This window comes from Lampetra planeri, chromosome 81 (genome assembly GCF_965212315.1).
Source record: "Lampetra planeri chromosome 81, kcLamPlan1.2.h2, whole genome shotgun sequence".
Taxonomy (NCBI): Eukaryota; Metazoa; Chordata; class Hyperoartia; order Petromyzontiformes; family Petromyzontidae; genus Lampetra; species Lampetra planeri.
In genome coordinates, this window is record NC_136185.1 from 2,430,407 (window position 1) to 2,450,400 (window position 19,994).

Sequence of the window (19,994 nt, forward strand, 5' to 3'; positions counted from 1 at the left end):
ATGTGGACAAGAGCCTGTCAGTAGGGGGCGATGGTTGATGTGGCATCTCAGTTGTGGAGTTTGTAGGTAATGTTTATAATTTCATCAATTTTGACCCAGACGCCAGCATGCAATGGCCGACTCGTTTTGAATGGTGCATTAGTATGTTGTACATACACTGTTAAGCAGATGGTGCATATATTTTTAATTAGCTTCTTGTTAATAGGATGTAACGTAATGCAGTATATTTCAGTGCAGTAATTCAATTTTGTTAATATGCCTGTCAATAATTTAGAATGAATACTTGTATGATGGTGTGCGTACATGTACCATTTTGTCTATAAGGGTCAAACATTGAATAAGTGATGTTAGGACAAAGTGTGTGTTTTGCAAGTAACCTGTACAGATCACTCAGGTGAGACTCATTGTTCTTGTGGTACAGGTCAAAGGGTACTTTTGTGTTTTCAGGAAGCATCTCCCTCTGGAGCAACTCATCGTCTTTGAAATAGGGAGCACACTCGGATCATTCATCTGTTACAAGGCATACCACTCAAAAGTTACACATAGTGGAGATACATTCTCAACAACACGAATTATAATTTTGTATTACGTGTTGACGTAGATTTTGTCGAATTAGGACGAGAAATGGTCCTTGCCGATTAACGTCTGGATGTTGACAACCATGGGGTGTAGCAAGCCTGACCGCCTGCGGTGCCCCTCACAACCATTTACGGCCTTGGGCCAGGAAAGTCACGAAAAAAATTGTCCACGAACGACGCATCCACGCAAGCACCCGATGCTCCCTTTTGAAGTTTTAATATGAAACAACTTTGAATTGTATATTGTTTTGCATTTGATTATTGTATTTCTTCATTAAAAGCCGATATTTTCCATCTGGAAGACTTCATTGAAAACAACATTTCGTGTGAATTTTCTCTAGTCGTGAGGTAAATGGCCTTTCCGGGGTTCGGTTCGATGCGGACTTTCTCCTGGTTGGGATCGCGGGGTGGAGATAAGGCGACACAGAGCTGGCCGTGCCAGAAGACCGCCGTCTGCAGATCGATTCCAACGCGATCGAACGTCTGTCCCTGCTCCTCCGTCGTTCATGTAGGGGGCGAGTAGGTTTGCAGCGCCTCCTGCATGAAAACGAAGGAAAGTGCAGCGTTCATCACAGATGAAGTTGTGTGCTTAGATAAGAGTACTCGCGGGAAGTACCCGGCGTGAAATTTCCCACTTTTTATCGTAATATATAGGATACTAAGGCTAAGCACACCCGAGGATTGCACTTTTGTTGAAAAATTAAGTTGCAAATATTTGGCCATTATTGGTCAAAAACGGCATAGGTTAGTATGCCGATTTTCTATATTGGGATGTGAACATTTCATCACAAAATGTTCCACTTTTAATCTAATACATAGCATACTAAGGGTAAATACAATTGATGAATTAACTTTTTGTTCAAAAAGAAAGCTATGAAAATTTGGCTTATTTTGGTTAATACCGGCATAAGTATGCCGATTTTATTTTTGGGACCTGAAAATTTAATCGTGAAATTTCCCACTTTTAAAGTAACAGAGCATACGAATGCTTAACAAAATGGAGGAATTCACTTTTTCTTTGAAAATCTAACTATGAAAATGTACCAAATTTTGGCCAAGAACAGCATTGGTAAAGTATGCCGATTTGATGTTTTTACTTAAAATTTCATGGTGAAATTTCTCACTTTCAATGTAATATATAGACTACTCAGGCTAAACACAACCGAGGAATGCACTTTTTGTTCAAAAATACAGCTGTAAAAATTCGTAAAATTTTAGCCAAAAACGGCAGAGGTTCGTATGGCGATTTCCTGTTTGGGACGTGAAAACTTAATGGTGAAATTTCCCACTTTTAATGTAATAGAGCATACTAATGCTTAACAAAATGGAGGAATTCACTTTTTTAAATCCTTTATATCAAGTTCGCTTGCTTGCTTGCGTGCTTGCTTGCTTACGACCGTGCAAATCTTTCGGTCGTTTTTTAACCCACTTCCCGTGATCCAATCGAGCTGACATTTTGCACACAGACTCGTTGTGCGAGACAATGTTCGTGAAAAAAATGTCAAAAATTTTACACTTTTTAGGCAAAAAAAAGTATTTTACATTTATTCAAATAGAACTCATTCATGGCTTTGGCTGAACGTCACAGTGTAGGAGCCCAGAGCGTAACCCCTCCACAGGCCGTGGTGGAGTAGCGCAGTTGGTAGCGCCCTCGCTTCCCATGCCAAAGGTCGCGGGATCGATCCCCGCGTCCTCCACAGGCGAATATATTTTTAAATCCTTTATATTAAGTTCGCTTGCTTGCTTAGGACCGTGCAAATCTTTCGCTCGTTTTTTAACCCACTTCCCGTGATCAAATCGAGCTGACATTTTCCACACAGACTCGTTGTGCGTGACAATAAATTTTCGTGAAATTTTTTTTCCAAAATTTTACAGTTTAGGGAATTTTTTTAAAATATTTAATTACCAATTGCTTAATGGTGGCAGACAATCATCTGACCCATAGGTGGCAGCCATCTCAAGCCAGAGAACGAGAGGACTCTAGCCGCCACGCATATAAAGGATTTAGAGTGAAAAACTTTGTTTTTACGGGTTAATTTTTCTTTTTACTTCTAAATTTCATGCATGAAATTCCACACTTTTTAACGTAATATATAGGCAACACAACCAAGGAATGCACTTTTCGTTGAAAAATAAAGCTACGAAAATTGGACCAATTTTGCCAAAAAACGGCCTAGGTTAGTATGGCGATTTTCCTTTGATGGACGTGAAAATGTCATCGTGAAATGTCGCCAGCGGTGTGCTGGAGAGCCAAGACACGACATCTACAAAGTGCTGCTCATAGCGAGTAGCAGCACCGATGGAGGTCGTCACGGCACACGAGGGGGTGGGTGGCCAGCACCACGCCCGGCCGCCTTTGTCTCCCCAGTGCTGGCGATGTTGACACACCGCACCGGGAACTCGTTTGAGGCCGTTTCGACACTGCCACTCCCTTTCTGTCAACAAACTTGAACTCTGACCCCGCTCTCTGACGTCACCGCTCAGCGTGACCTCATCGGCATCAAACGCGAGGGGGAGGTGTACCCCGCAAGTGACGTCATGTCACCTGCTGCCGCGTGACGTCGCGAGCGACCAGGAAGTTGCCGCTCCGCCCGTAAACTGAAATCCGAGGTGAGAAATTATCATCGCGGTTGTGGTGGTGGTTGTTGTAGTGGTGGTTGTAGTGGTGGTGGTGGTTGTAGTGGTGGTTGTAGTGGTGGTGGTGGCTGTAGTGGTGGTTGTTGTGGTGGAGGTTGTGGTGGGGGTGATGGTGGTTGTGGTGGGGGTGATGGTGGTGGTTGTGGTGTTGGTTGTGGTGGTGGTGGTTGTTGCGTACCGAGGTAGAGCCTCGCTCTCTCTCTCGTAGGGATGTCAATTGAGTAGCAGCGAGCATGGAAGCGATGTCCAGGTTGGAACTTTACAACGCGGGACCTTGCCTCCTGCCCTCGCCTGGTCGCGTTTGCTTCAATTCTCTCGCTCAGAGTTGTGTGTTTTGTTTGCGTTCCGACTGCAGATATTGTGGTCTATGCAAACATGACTCCTCGTAAAAAAGGTGTCAGTTTTCTTGCCAGATAGAAGAATAAAAAAACAATTATATCTCGCTTAAGTTGAATTTGTCTTCACCCGGCTCGCCACTTTGTAACTTTGTTTTACTTTAAATATTAACACAGTTTTTATTTTTACCAGGCCACGCCCGCGTGAGCTGCTGTACCGCTCTTGTTTTCACAAGCGACCTGCCCACAACAACAACAAGGTGGGGCTTGTCAACAGCGTGGTGTTCACTCTGGACATGTGACGGTGTTCACTCTAGACGCGTGGTGGTGTTCACTCTAGACGCGTGGCGGTGTTCACTCTGGACGCGTGACGGTGTTCACTCTGGACGCGTGGCGGTGTTCACTCTGGACGCGTGGCGGTGTTCACTCTGGACGCGTGGCGGTGTTCACTCTGGACGCGTGGCGGTGTTCACTCTGGACGCGTGGCGGTGTTCACTCTGGACGCGTGGCGGTGTTCACTCTGGACACGTGGCGTTGTTCACTCTCTGCATGTGGAGTGGGCACAATCGGGGGATCCGCAGGGAAATCCACGCGACCACGGGAAGAGAGAAAGACACACAAACTAAATATACAGCAGGCGTCAGGGTTGGGATGAATCCACGACTTCCTGTATGCCAGGAGAGGTAGTTAACATCTCACCACGGGGAGCGAGAGAGACACGCAGCCTCAGGGGTGTTGATTAATCCTCATTGAATTACTTTGTGGAGTCAGGAAGCATTAATAGTGAGTGGATGAAGGTGGCTAGGCATGGGTCTAGACACACCTCTTAACCATGCCAGTGTGTGACAGTGTAAAGTTTGTGTTTGCAGTTAAGTCTATTAACTCTATTGAACACGGAGGTTATGCTGTATCACAACAATAGTTTGTTTTTGTTTTCCTCTGGAACTTTATAAGAATGGAAACAGTCAAGAAGTTAACACAGCACACACATGCAGCTGAAGTCAGATCTGTTCATTCCAGCGTGCAAGGACATCGTGAGCCTGGCTGGCTTCACACCTCTAAGTTGCGATTGAACATTAATTTATGCATTTTTGCATAACACAAATAGTATTATTTTCAACACCTTTTGCTATGTCAGCTAAATTTAGCTTTCATAAATATTCCTTTTGTAGCTAGACAGCCTAAAATTGTGTGCTCGGAGTTTTGGGTTAACATTCATGTTGAAGATACGAGGGCTTCCAGGCATGTTTATGACCATTCACCCTCTCATTGTGTGCCAGAACAGCCCGTGTGATGAATTTGGGAAACTTTTTCACTATATCATGAATATATGAATAAGTGTCGACTTATAAGTCATGTGTTACTGTGTAAATATGCATTCCTCTGTGCATCGATACTGACGTGGATGTAACTTTTTTTCTGTCTGCAGCTGTCGCTTCCTCTGCAGAATTGGTCTGATGGAGCAAAGGCACTCGGCGCGGCTCGGTGCAAAAAGGCAACAATGCGACCGGTGTGCATACAGCACGGATCATCCTGGACATTTGACAAGGCACCAGAAAACTCACACAGGAGAGAAACCCTTCAAGGGCAGTGTGTGTGGGAAGGCGTTTTCAGATTCATCTACTCGTGTAAAACACCAGAGAATGCACACGGGAGATAAACCCTTCAAGTGCAGTGTGTGTGGGGAGGCGTTTGCACAGTCATCTGCTCTTGAAAGACACCAGAGAACACACACGGGAGAGAAACCCTTCAAGTGCAGTGTGTGTGGGAAGGCGTTTTCACAGTCAACTAATCTTGTAGCACACCAGAGAACACACACGGGAGAGAAACCCTTCAAGTGCAGTGTGTGTGGGAAGGCGTTTTCACAGTCAACTAATCTTGTAGCACACCAGAGAACACACACGAGAAAGAAACCCTTCAAGTGCAGTGTGTGTGGGAAGGCGTTTTCACAGTCATCTACTCTTGTAACACACCAGACAACACACACCGGAGAGAAACCCTTCAGGTGCACTCTGTGCGGGACGGCATTTGCACGTAAACAAAATCTTCAAGTACACCAGAGAACACACACGGGAGAGAAACCCTTCAAGTGCAGTGTGTGTGGGGAGGCGTTTGCACAGTCATATGCTCTTGAAAGACACCAGAGAACACACACGGGAGTGAAACCCTTCAAGTGCAGTGTGTGTGGGAAGGCGTTTGCACGTTCATCTGCTCTTGAAAGACACCAGAGAACACAGAAGCATCAGAAGATCCACAAGGAGTGGAGTCTGAAATCAGCTTGCGAAAGTCAAAGTGCCGCAATGAGCCCATCCCTCGTGAAACAAGAACCGGAAGACAATTCCAGCTTGGACGCTTTTAAAGGTATCGAGGTGAAACATGAAGAGGTGAAGGTGAAATTTGAAGAAGTGATGGTGAAGAGCGAAGAAGTGATGGTGAAGAGCGAAGAAGTGATGGTGAAGAGCGAAGAAGTGATGGTGAAGAGCGAAGAAGTGAAGGTAAAATGTGAAGATGAAGATTCAACTCCAAAATCTGACCTTCACATCGATGGAGGCAACGTGAAGCAGGAGGAGAATTCTGACTGTGAGGCAGAGCGAGGCAACTCCCAGCAGTTTGTGGAAGTGGAGGTGTGGGTGGACTTCCTCCGAGACAATACAAAGTCAAATGGAGACCCGGTAGATGCGTAAGCTTCAGACGATGTCGCTCCAATAGATGCACCTTTGTCACAGGCTTTTAATGACAAGAATGTGAAGTTGAACACTCAATTCCTAGGTTCAACCTGCAGAGTAAGAGCGGCCAGTCTGTGTGGACCTATGGGTTGGGTAGATCTCTAACCAGGAGCGAGAGCCAATAAGCTCCCAAGCATTCACTATGTTATCAATTGCATTTATATGGTGCTTGCTTAATCGCCTCGGCAACTCTGAGTTTTGCATCGTATCTCGTTTCAAACACTCGAAGAGCATCCCCAAGTAGCAGCTGCCCCTGTGTGGCACAAGGTGGTGGCCGTGCACCGGCCTGCATGTGGACAAGAGCCTGTCAGTAGGGGGCGATGGTTGATGTGGCATCTCAGTTGTGGAGTTTGTAGATAATGTTTTTAGAATTTGCTACATTTTGACCCAGATGCCAGTATGCAATTGCCGACTCGTTTTGAATGGTGCATTAGTATGTTGTACATACACTGTTAAGCAGACGGTGCGTATTTTTTAAATTAGCTTCTTGTTAATAGGATGTAACCTAATGCAGTATATTTCAGTGCAGTAATTCAATTTTGTTAATATGCCTGTCAATAATTTAGAATGAATACTTGTATGATGGTGTGCGTACATGTACAATTTTGTCTATAAGGGTCAAACATTGAATAAGTGATGTTAGGACAAAGTGTGTGTTTTGCAAGTAACTTGTACAGATCACTCAGATGAGACTCATAGTTCGTGTGATACAGGTCAAAGGGTACTTTTGTGTTTTCAGGAAGCGTCTGCCTTTGGAGCAACTCATTGTCTTTGAAATAGGGAGCACACTCGGATCATTCATCATTTACAAGGCATACCACTCAAAAGTTACACATAGTGGAGATACATTCTCAACAACACGAATTATAATTTTGTATTACGTGTTGACGTAGATTTTGTCGAATTAGGACGAGAAATGGTCCTTGCCGATTAACGTCTGGATGTTGACAACCATGGGGTGTAGCAAGCCTGACCGCCTGCGGTGCCCCTCACAACCATTTCGGCCTTGGGCCAGGAAAGTCACGAAAAAAATTATCCACGAACGACGCATCCACGCAAGCACCCGATGCTCCCTTTTGAAGTTTTAATATGAAACAACTTTGAATTGTATATTGTTTTGCATTTGATTATTGTATTTCTTCATTAAAAGCCGATATTTTCCATCTGGAAGACTTCATTGAAAACAACATTTCGTGTGAATTTTCTCTAGTCGTGAGGTAAATGGCCTTACCGGGGTTCGGTTCGATGCGGACTTTCTCCTGGTTGGGATCGCGGGGTGGAGATAAGGCGACACAGAGCTGGCCGTGCCAGAAGACCGCCGTGTGCAGATCGATTCCAATGCGATCGAACGTCTGTCCCTGCTCCTCCGTCGTTCATGCAGGGGGCGAGTAGGTTTGCAGCGCCTCCTGCATGAAAACGAAGGAAAGTGCAGCGTTCATCACAGATGAAGTTGTGTGCTTATATAAGAGTACTCGCGGGAAGTACCCAGCGTGAAATTTCCCACCTTGTATCGTAATATATAGGATACTAAGGCTAAGCACACCCGAGGATTGCACTTTTGTTGAAAAATGAAGTTGCAAATATTTGTCCATTATTGGCCAAAAACGGCATAGGTTAGTATACCGATTTTATATATTGGGACGTGCACATTTCATCATAAAATGTTCAACTTTTAATCTAATACATAGCATACTAAGGGTAAATACAATTGATGAATGAACTTTTTGTTGAAAAAGAAAGCTATGAAAATTTGGCTCATTTTGGTTAAAACCGGCATAAGTAAGTATCCCCGATTTTATTTTTGGGACGTGAAAATGTAATCGTGAAATTTCCCACTTTTAAAGTAATATAGAGCATACTAATGCTCAACAAAATGGAGGAATTCACTTTTTATTGGAAAATCTAGCTATGAAAATTGAGAAAATTTTGGCCAAGAACGGCATTGGTAAAGTATGCCGATTTGATCTTTTTACTTCAAATTTCGTGGTGAAATTTCTCACATATAGGCTACTCATGCTCAACACAACCGAGCAATGCACTTTTTGTTAAAAAATACAGCTGTAAAAATTCGTTCAATTTTAGCCTCGCTAGTGACGTCATGTCACCAAGGTATTCGCCCCACCCCCCCGACCGCGAAGCTCTTGAGCGTGACGTCACCTCCGCTCGGCCGCTGCCGATATCTGTCCCAGTGCCAATCCTTATTTGGGCAAAGCCACGCCCGGTGACTGGCGCCTCATTAACATAATTTATTCGTGAAATTCGCGAGTTTTTTTGCGACGGGTTCAGCAGCCCCGCCCCATTCCTCCACGTCTGGGCTGGTCTCATTAACATAATTTATTCAAGTTAAGTCCCGTTCGTCGTGGGAGGAGAGTGTCTCGTACGCCGCAAGTGACGTCATGTCACCTGCTGCTGCCGCGTGACGTCACGAAGTAACGGAAAGTTGCGGCTCCGCGCGGGAACTGAAATCCGAGGTAAGAAATTCTGATCGCGGTTGTGGTGGTTGTGGTTGTAGTGGTGGTTGTTGTTGTGGTGGTTGTGGTTGTTGTTTACCGAGGTAGAGCCTCTCTCTCTCTCGCAGGGATGTTATTTGAGTAGCAGCGAGCATGGAAGCGATGTCCAGATTTAAACTTTACAACGCGGGGCCTTGCCTCCTGCCCTCGCCTGGTCGCGTTCGCTTCAATTCTCTCGCTTCGTTTAGCAATTTCGATTTAAAGCTTTCGTGACTGCAGTGATTCATCTGCTTGGTTCTTTCGGTAAAGTCATCACGTAGAATGGAAATAATAAAACAAAATAATACAAATAAAACATAGCATTTTATTATGTTTTATATCACGTAGAATGGAAACAAAAAATAGTCTTATTTTTAATATTTGTTTTATTTTATTATTTCCATTCTACGTGACTTTACCGAAAGAACCAAGAAGATAGTTTAGCAACCTGTGGAAGAACGCGATCAGCCAGGCGATGCGTTAGTTGTGTTAACTCTAGATTTGAAGCTTTCGTGACTGCAGTGATTCATACTCTTAGGTTTGTTCGGTAAAGTCACCGTGTAGGTGAAAAATTTAATAAAAATTAATAAAAGTAACAATAGAAATAAAATATAAAATAAAAAATCACGACGTTTCGGAGGCAACACAAGTCATCAGGTGGGACCGTCACAGCCAGATTTGCTGCATCAAGTGAAGCGTGATTTTTTATTATTTTATTTCTATTTTTACTTTTTTAAATTTAATTTTCTACCTACATGGTGACTTTATCGAAACAACCTAAGAGTACGTTAGTTGGTGTGTTGACCGACTCTGTGTTGCATTGCATTTCAAATATTAAGTTTGTTTGATTAAGTGTCTCTCTCTGTGTGCAGTCACCAAAGCTCCAAATCTCTCATTGACACAAGGCCGTAGTTATAATGTTATAATAAATATAATATATATTAATTATAATGTTATAATAAGTATAATATGTTATAATAATTATAACATGTTATAATAATCATAATATGTTATAATAATTATAATAATCAAATATGCCCCTCCAATATATTTCTGTAAAATATTTGTAAATAATAATTGCGATGCTCTGTTAATAAAAAGAACAATTTGCTAAACCTTGGCCACGAAATCTGGAGTTGTCTTCATATCACAATGCATAGATTTCTGTTTACATGATTGCGTTGTACTTTATGAATCCCTAATCTCTGCCATTACATACTATGAAACAAGAAAAGGTAAAAAAGAAAAAACAGAGCAATGTAATACAATACACTATTAGACATTATTGTATCAAATAAAACAAATTCCATCCCATGTGTTAGTGAACTTTTAAAAATATGTTTGGGAGGAAATGGCAGGAAATGAGTTTTCAAATTTTGATATTTTTCTGGGGGGGGGGACCCCAGACCCCCCTGGAAGATTTGGTCCCCCCCAATGTTGACTCCATGGCTACGGCCTTGCATTGACGTGCTAATTTCTCTACCCCCCCCCCCCTCTCTACCCCCCCCCCCTCACTCTGCCCCCCCCCCCTCTCTCTGCCCCTCTCTCTATTTAAGGCCTCGACACAGGCGTTGTTTCTCTGTGTGCTTGTGTCTCTCTGTGTGTCTCTGTGTCATCTCTCTGTGTCTATGTGTGTGTGTCTCTCTCTGTGTGTCTGTGTCATCTGTCTGTGTGTCTACAGTGAGGGAAAAGAGTATTTGATCCCCTGCTGATTTTGTACGATTGCCCACTGACAAAGAAATGATCAGTCTATAATTTTAATGGTAGGTTTATTTGAACAGTGAGAGACAGAATAACAACAACAAAAATCCAGAAAAACGCATGTCAAAATGTTATAAATGGATTTGCGTTTTAATGAGGGAAATAAGTATTTGACCCCTCTGCAAAACATGACTTAGTACTTGGTGGCAAAACCCTTGTTGGCAATCACAGAGTTCAGACGTTTCTTGTAGTTGGCCACCAGGTTTGCACACATTTCAGGAGGGATTTTGTCCCACTCCTCTTTGCAGATCTTCTCCAAGTCATTAAGGTTTCGAGGCTGACGTTTGGCAACTCGAACCTTCAGCTCCCTCCACATATTTTCTATGGGATTAAGGTCTGGAGACTGGCTAGGCCACTCCAGGACCTTAATGTGCTTCTTCTTGAGCCACTCCTTTGTTGCCTTGGCCGTGTGTTTTGGGTCATTGTCATGCTGGAATACCCATCCACGACCTATTTTCAATGCCCTGGCTGAGGGAAGGAGGTTCTCACCCAAGATTTGACAGTACATGGCCCCGTCCATCGTCCCTTTGATGCGGTGAAGTTGTCATGTCCCTTTAGCAGAAAAACACCCCCAAAGCATAATGTTTCCATCTCCATGTTTGACGGTGGTGATGGTGTTCTTGGGGTGATAGGCAGCATTCCTCTTCCAAACGCGGCGAGTTGAGTTGATGCCAAAGAGCTCCATTTTGATCTCATCTGACCACAACACTTTCACCCAGTTGTCCTCTGAATCATTCAGATGTTCATTGGCAAACTTCAGATGGGCATGTAAATGTGCTTTCTTGAGCAGGGGGACCTTGCGGGCGCTGCAGGATTTCAGTCCTTCACGGCGTAGTGTGTTACCAACTGTTTTCTTGGTGACTATAGTCTCAGCTGCCTTGAGATCATTGACAAGATCCTCCCGTGTAGTTCTGGGCTGATTCCTCACCGTTTTCATGATCATTGCAACTCCACGAGGTGAGATCTTGCATGGAGCCCCAGGCCGAGTGAGATTTACAGTTCTTTTGTGTTTCTTCCATTTGCGAATAATCGCACCAACTGTTGTCACCTTATCGCCAAGCTGCTTGGCGATGGTCTTGTAGCCCATTCCAGCCTTGTGTAGGTCTACAATCTTGTCCCTGACATCCTTGGAGAGCTCTTTGGTCTTGGCCATGGTGGAGAGTTTGGAATCTGATTGATTGATTTCTACTGTGAACAGGTGTCTTTTATACAGGTAACAAGCTGATATTAGGAGCACTCCTTTTAAGAGTGTGCTCCTAATCTCAGCTCGTTACCTGTATAAAAGACACCTGGGAGCCAGAAATCATTCTGATTGAGAGGGGGTCAAATACTTATTTCCCTCATTAAAATGCAAATCAATTTATAACATTTTTGACATGCGTTTTTCTGGATTTTTGTTGTTGTTATTCTGTCTCTCACTGTTCAAATAAACCTACCATTAAAATTATAGACTGATCATTTCTTTGTCAGTGGGCAAACGTACAAAATCAGCAGGGGATCAAATACTTTTTTACCTCACTGTATGTGTGTGTCTCTCTTTGTGTGTCTCTGTGTCATCTCTCTCTGTGTGTCTATGTGTGTGTCTCTCTCTCTGTGTCTTTCTGTCATCTCTCTCTGCTTATGTGTCTGTCTATGTGTCTCTGTGTCTGTTTTGTCTCTCTCTCAAATTGAGCAATCTTTGGAAGAACGTTATCAACCAGTTGGGGTGTTGACTGTTATGTTAGCTGACTCTCTGTTGTATTGCATTACATTTCTAAGTTTACTAGGTTTTTTTTCTCTTTCATTTGTACCTGATGATGATTGCTTGTGTTGCAATCGAAACGTCGTATGCTATTTGCACACAGCGTTGGTTTAGGTGCTTTTTGTGGAATATTTTGCTGTTTTTCCCTGGATTTTAATGTTTGCACAGTCACATAGTCACTTTAAGATGTTTCCTCGTTCATGTTTTAGTTTTTTGTTTGTTACGGTTGCATCCGATTCAAGAGCCGAATGGCTCACGCGGCTATACCAAATAAATGAAACAGAAACTATAAATGTATTTATTTATTTATTCTACGTGACTTTACCGAAAGAACCAAAGAGTATCTTGCTTAAGTTTTAATTTCTCTTCACCTGGCTCGCTACTTTGTAACTTTGTTTTATTTGAAATATTCACACTTTTTTTTTTCATTTTTTACCAGGCCACGCCCGCTTGAGCTGCTGTACCGCTCTTGTTTTCAGAAGCGACCTGCTCACAACAACAACAACAACAAGGTGAGGCTTGTCAACAGCGTGGTGGTGTTCACTCTGGACGCGTGGCGGTGTTCACTCTGGACGCGTGGCGGTGTTCACTCTAGACGCGTGACGGTGTTCACTCTGGACGCGTGGCGGTGTTCACTCTGGACGCGTGGCGGTGTTCACTCTGGACGCGTGGCGGTGTTCACTCTGGACGCGTGGCGTTGTTCACTCTGGACGCGTGGCGGTGTTCACTCTGGACGCGTGGTGGTGTTCACTCTGGACGCGTGGCGGTGTTCACTCTGGACGCGTGGCGGTGTTCACTCTGGACGCGTGGCGGTGTTCACTCTGGACGCGTGGCGGTGTTCACTCGGGACGCGTGGCGGTGTTCACTCTGGACGCGTGGCGGTGTTCACTCTGGACGCGTGGCGGTGTTCACTCTGGACGCGTGGCGGTGTTCACTCTGGACGCGTGACGGTGTTCACTCTGGACGCGTGGCGTTGTTCATTCTGGACGCGTGGCGGTGTTCACTCTGGACGCGTGGCGGTGTTCACTCTGGACGCGTGGCGGTGTTCACTCTGGACGCGTGGCGGTGTTCACTCTGGACGCGTGGCGGTGTTCACTCTGGACGCGTGGCGGTGTTCACTCTGGACGCGTGGCGGTGTTCACTCTGGACGCGTGGCGGTGTTCACTCTGGACACGTGGCGTTGTTCACTCTCTGCATGTGGAGTGGGGACAATCGGGGGATCCGCAGGGAAATCCACGCGACCACGGGAAGAGAGAAAGACACACAAACTAAATATACAGCAGGCGTCAGGGTTGGGATGAATCCACGACTTCCTGTATGCCAGGAGAGGTAGTTAACATCTCACCACGGGGAGCGAGAGAGACACGCAGCCTCAGGGGTGTTGATTAATCCTCATTGAATTACTTTGTGGAGTCAGGAAGCATTAATAGTGAGCAAATGAAGGTGGGTAGGCATGGGTCTGGACACACCTCTTAACCATGCCAGTGTGTGACAGTGTAAAGTTTGTGTTGGCAGTTAAGTCTATTAACTCTATTGAACACGGAGGTTATACTGTATCACAACAATAGTTTGTTTTTGTTTTCCTCTGGAACTTTATAAGAATGGAAACAGTCAAGAAGTTAACACAGCACACACATGCAGCTGAAGTCAGATCTGTTCATTCCAGCGTGCAAGGACATCGTGAGCCTGGCTGGCTTCACACCTCTAAGTTGCGATTGAACATTAATTTATGCATTTTTGCATAACACAATTAGTATTATTTTCAACACCTTTTGCTATGTCAGCTAAATTTAGCTTTCATAAATATTCCTTTTGTAGCTAGACAGCCTAAAATTGCGTGCTCTGAGTTTTGGGTTAACATTCATTTTGAAGATACGAGGGCTTCCAGGCATGTTTATGACCATTCACCCTCTCATTGTGTGCCCTACCAGCCCGTGTGATGAATTTGGGAAACTTTTTCACTATGTCATGAATATATGAATAAGTGTCGACTTATAAGTCATGTGTTACTGTGTAAATATGCATTCCTCTGTGCATCGATACTGACGTGGATGTAACTTTTTTTCTGTCTGCAGCTGTCGCTTCCTCTGCAGAATTGGTCTGATGGAGCAAAGGCACTCGGCGCGGCTCGGTGCAAAAAGGCATCAATGCGACCGGTGTGCATACAGCACGGATCATCCTGGACATTTGACAAGGCACCAGAAAACTCACACAGGAGAGAAACCCTTCAAGGGCAGTGTGTGTGGGAAGGCGTTTTCAGATTCATCTACTCGTGTAAAACACCAGAGAATGCACACGGGAGATAAACCCTTCAAGTGCAGTGTGTGTGGGGAGGCGTTTGCACAGTCATCTGCTCTTGAAAGACACCAGAGAACACACACGGGAGAGAAACCCTTCAAGTGCAGTGTGTGTGGGAAGGCGTTTTCACAGTCAACTAATCTTGTAGCACACCAGAGAACACACACGGGAGAGAAACCCTTCAAGTGCAGTGTGTGTGGGAAGGCGTTTTCACAGTCAACTAATCTTGTAACACACCAGAAAACTCACACGGGAGAGAAACCCTTTAAGTGCAGTGTGTGTGGGAAGGCGTTTTTATTTTCATCTCATCTTGAAATACACCAGAGAACACACACGAGAGAGAAACCCTTCAGGTGCACTCTGTGCGGGGCGGCATTTGCACGTAAAGATTATCTTCAAGTACACCAGAGAACACACACGAGAGAGAAACCCTTCAAGTGCAGTGCGTGTGGGAAGGCGTTTTCAGATGCATCTACTCTTGTAACACACCAGAAAACACACACGGGAGAGAAACCCTTCAAGTGCAGTGTGTGTGGGAAGGCGTTTTCACAGTCAACTAATCTTGTAGCACACCAGAGAACACACACGGGAGAGAAACCCTTCAAGTGCAGTGTGTGTGGGAAGGCGTTTTCACAGTCAACTAATCTTGTAACACACCAGAAAACTCACACGGGAGAGAAACCCTTCAAGTGCAGTGTGTGTGGGAAGGCGTTTGCACTGTCATCTGGTCTTGAAAGACACCAGAGAACACACACGGGAGAGAAACCCTTTAAGTGCAGTGTGTGTGGGAAGGCGTTTGCACAGTCATCTACTCTTCAAAGACACCAGAGAACACACAAGCATCAGAAGATCCACAAGGAGTGGAGTCTGAAATCAGCTTGCGAAAGTAAAAGTGCCGCAATGAGCCCATCCCTCATCAAACAAGAACCGGAAGACAATTCCAGCTTGGACGCTTTTAAAGGTATCGAGGTGAAACGTGAAGAAGTGATGGTGAAGAGTGAAGAAGTGATGGTGAAGAGCGAAGAAGTGAAGGTAAAATGTGAAGATGAAGATTCAACTCCAAAATCGGACCTTCACATCGATGGAGGCAACGTGAAGCAGGAGGAGAATTCTGACTGTGAGGCAGAGCGAGGCAACTCCCAGCAGTTTGTGGAAGTGGAGGTGTGGGTGGACTTCCTCCGAGACAATACAAAGTCAAATGGAGACCCGGTAGATGTGTAAGCCAGTGACGATGTCGCTCCAATAGACGCACCTTTGTGACAGGCTTTTTGTGACAAGAATGAAGTTGAACACTCAATTCCTCGGTTCAACCTGCAGAGTAAGAGCGGCCAGTCTGTGTGGACCTGTGTGTTGGGTAGATCTCTAACCAGGAGCGAGAGCCAATAAGCTCCCAAGCATTCGCTATGTTATCAATTGCATTTATATGGTGCTTGCTTAATCGCCTCGGCAACTCGGAGTTCTATAAACATACAAACAGACATAATTTCAACCGTGATGATGGGTACAAACTTAGTAATCATTGGAAAGATGTTAGCAACCACGCAAAAAAGACTTAATTACACATTTTTGGACCATCTTATCTGACAGGCACTATTTTACTTTACTTTACCGAGTGTTAACATCCCCAGTGTTTAACAGTACTCTCTTCATTGTTCAGCCAGCACTGGTATAAACATGGGCATTTTCGTTCTTTTCTATCATGTGTATCAACAGGTGCTTGTACACAAACATGTCCACGTACACTTGCACCCCACACTCTCTTTTGGCCTCCCCTCCCCCTCTCTGTCCAATGCGTTGGCGTGTGCAGCAGTAGTTGCTTGCGCACAACCACGTCCACGCCGCCGACTCTCGTGTACCACGTCGTGTATTCTTTTGGCCCCGCCCCCCCTCCCCCTCCCGATGCGTTCTACGTGGCACGTCGTGCCGTCTTTGAGCCCCGCGCCCCTCCCTCCCGATACGTTCCATTCATTGGCTACCACATTCTGATGAGCTCCCCCCCCCTCTCCTCCCCCCTCAACTTGCTTTTAAGGGATTACATCTTGAATCATTGCCTCACTTGATGCAGCAAATCTGGCTGTGACGGTCCCACCTGATGACGGAGACTTGTGTTGCCTCCGAAACGTCGTGATTTTTATTTTATTTTACTTTCATTAATTTTAATGTTTTACCTACGTGACTTTACCGAAAGAACCTAAGAATTTGAATCCTTGCAGTCACGAAAGCTTCAAATCTAGAATGAGTTCTATATCGTTTCTCGTCTCAAACACTCGAAGAGCATCCCCGAGTAGCAGCTGCCCCTATGTGGCACAAGGTGGTGGCCGTGCACCGGCCTGCATGTGGACAAGAGCCTGTCAGTAGGGGGCGATGGTTGATGTGGCATCTCAGTTGTGGAGTTTGTAGATAATGTTTTTAGAATTTGCTACATTTTGACCCAGATGCCAGCATGCAATGGCCGACTCGTTTTGAGTGGTGCATTAGTATGTTGTACATACACTGTTAAGCAGACGGTGCGTATTTTTTTAATTAGCTTCTTGTTAATAGGATGTAACCTAATGCAGTATATTTCAGTGCAGTAATTAAATTTTGTTAATATGCCTGTCAATAATTTAGAATGAATACTTGTATGATGGTGTGCGTACATGTACCATTTTGTCTATTAGGGTCAAACATTGAATAAGTGATGTTAGGACAAAGTGTGTGTTTTGCAAGTAACCTGTACAGATCACTCAGGTGAGACTCATTGTTCTTGTGATACAGGTAAAAGGGTATTTTTGTGTTTTCAGGAAGCATCTCCCTCTGGAGCAACTCATTGTCTTTGAAATAGTGAGCACACTCGGATCATTCATCTGTTACAAGGCAAACCACTCAAAAGTTACACGTAGAGGAGATACATTCTCTACAACACGAATTATAATTTTGTATTACGTGTTGACGTAGATTTTGTCTAACTAGGAAGAGAAATACTCCTTGCTGATTAACGTCTGGATATTCGTAATTGTCAGTTGAAGCAACCCCGGCTGCTCTTGAGACGCTGTGCACCAATACGGGTCCACAGGTGGCTTGCACTGAATCAATGACGGACTCCCAGAAGGCTGTGCTAGTTATAGTTTGTGTAAAATATTCCTCTGTTTCATGGAGAGATCGATAAATGAAAGATGTCGTGTCTGCTGATCTGCTTCATAGCAAGGAGGTAATTTTAAGAGCACATTTGAAATGCATTTTTGGTACAGATTTGTATTCGGTTACAAGGCAGAGCACATCTACTAGATACATTCTGCACAACAACACTCATTTTAAATTTGCATGACGTCTTATATGTTGGCGAACTAGGACAAGAAATGGTCCTTGCCGATTAACGTCTGGATGTTCACAACCATGTGTTGAAGCAAGCCTGACCGCCTGCGGCGTCCCTCACAACCATTTATGGCCTTGGGCCAGGAAAGTCACGAAGAAATTGCGCACGAACGACGCATTCACGCAAGCTCCCGATGCTCCGTTTTGAAGTTTTAAAATGAAACAACTTTGAATTGTATTATGTTTTGCATTTGATACTTGTATTTCTTCATTAAAAGCTGATATCATTTTCCATCTGGAAGACTTAATTGAAAACGACATTTCGTGTGAATTTTCTCTAGTCGTTAAGTAGATGGCCTTACCGGGGTTCGGTTCGATGCGGACTTTCACCTGGTTGGGATCGCGGGGCGGAGATAAGGCAACACAGAGCTGGCCGTGCCAGAAGACCGCCATCTTCAGATCGATTCCAACGCGATCGAACGTCTGTCCCTGCTCCTCCGTCGTTCATGTAGGGGGCGCGTAGGTTTGCAGCGCCTCCTGCATGAAAACGAAGGAAAGTGCAGGGTTCATCACAGATGAAGTTGTGTGCTTATATAAGAGTACTCGCGGGAAGTACCCGGCGTGAAATTTCCCGCTTTTTATCGTAATATATAGGATACTAAGGCTAAGCACACCCGAGGATTGCACTTTTGTTAAAAAATGAAGCTGTAAAAATGTGTCCATTATTGGCCAAAAACGGCATATGTTAGTATGCCGATTTTCTATACTGGGACGTGAACATTTCATCATAAAATGTTCCACTTTTAATCTAATACATGGCATACTAAGGGTAAATACAATTGATGAATGAACTTTTTGTTGAAAAAGAAAGCTATGAAAATTTTGCTTATTTTGGTTAAAACCGGCATAAGTATGGCGATTTTATTTTTGGGACGTGAAAATGTAATGGTGAAATTTCCCACTTTTAAAGTAATATAGAGCTTAACAAAATGGAGGAATTCACTTTTTCTTGGAAAATCTAGCTATGAAAATTGAGCAAATTTTGGCCAAGAACGGCATTGGTTAAATATGCTGATTTGATGTTTTTACTTCAAATTTCATGGTGAAATTTCCCACTTTTAATGTAATATATAGGCTACTCAGGCTAACCACAACCGAGGAATGCACTTTTTCTTCAAAATACAGCTGTAAAAATTCGTAAAATTTTAGCCAAAAACGGCAGTATGCCGATTTCCTGTTTGGGACGTGAAAATTTAATGGTGAAATTTCCCACTTTTAATGTAATATAGAGCATACTAATCCTTAACAAAATGGAGGAATTCACTTTTTCTTTTTACTTCTAAATTTCATGCATGAAATTCCACACTTTTTAACGTAATATATAGGCTACTCAGGCTAAACACAACTAAGGAATGCACTTTTCGTTGAAAAATAAAGCTAGGAAAATTGGACCAATTTTGCCAAAAAACGGCCTAGGTTAGTATGGCGATCATCTTTTTAAGGACGTGAAAATGTCATCGTGAAATGTCGAGAGCCAAGCCACGACATCTACAAAGTGCTGCTCATAGCGAGTAGCAGCACCGATGGAGGTCGTCACGGCACACACAGAGGGGGTGGGTGGCCAGCCCCACGCCCGGCCGCCTTTGTCTCCCCAGTGCTGGCGATGTTGACACACCGCACCGGGTTCTCGTTTGAGGCCGTTTCGACACTGCCGCTCCCCTTCTGTCAACAAACTTGAACTCTGACCCCGCCCTCTGACGTCACCGCTCAGTGTGACCTCATCGGCGTCAAACGCCAGGGGGAGGTGTGCCTCGTTAGTGACGTCATGTCACCAATCCCCCCACCCCCCGACCGCGAAGCTCTTGAGCGTGACGTCACCTCCGCTCGGCCGCTGCCGATATCTGTCCCAGTGCCAATCCTTATTTGGGCAAAGCTACGGCCGGTGACTGGCGCCTCATTAACATAATTTATTCGTGAAATTCGCGAGTTTTTATGCGACGGGTTCAGCAGCCCCGCCCCATCCCTCCACGTCTGGGCTGGTCTCATTAGCATAATTTGTTCAAGTTAAGTCCCGTTCGTCGTGGGAGGTGAGTGTCTTGTAACACGCAAGTGACGTCATGTCACCGCCTGCTGCC

The 19,994-nt window shown here is 44.5% G+C and overlaps 2 protein-coding genes across 3 annotated transcripts in view; both read left to right on the plus strand.

Moving 5' to 3' along the window:
• LOC144738302 (uncharacterized) overlaps positions 1-19,994 on the plus strand; it is a 63,178-nt gene that overhangs the window by 11,660 nt on the left and 31,524 nt on the right. The window contains exon 3 of the mRNA XM_078621308.1: positions 15,022-15,357. Within this exon, the coding sequence (XP_078477434.1) occupies positions 15,022-15,357 (336 nt within the window). The remainder of the gene's footprint in view (positions 1-15,021; positions 15,358-19,994) is intronic.
• LOC144738348 (uncharacterized) lies at positions 3,129-7,571 on the plus strand. 2 transcript variants are annotated; one of them, XM_078621394.1, is made up of 3 exons: positions 3,129-3,188; positions 3,744-3,810; positions 4,980-7,571. In XM_078621394.1, exon 3 carries the CDS (start codon positions 5,008-5,010, stop codon positions 6,232-6,234), a length of 1,227 nt encoding a protein of 408 aa, XP_078477520.1. In that variant the 5' UTR covers positions 3,129-3,188; positions 3,744-3,810; positions 4,980-5,007; the 3' UTR covers positions 6,235-7,571. The 2 variants fall into 2 exon arrangements, with proteins under 2 accessions (XP_078477520.1, XP_078477521.1); XM_078621395.1 differs by lacking the exon at positions 3,129-3,188 and having other exon boundaries at positions 3,202-3,810.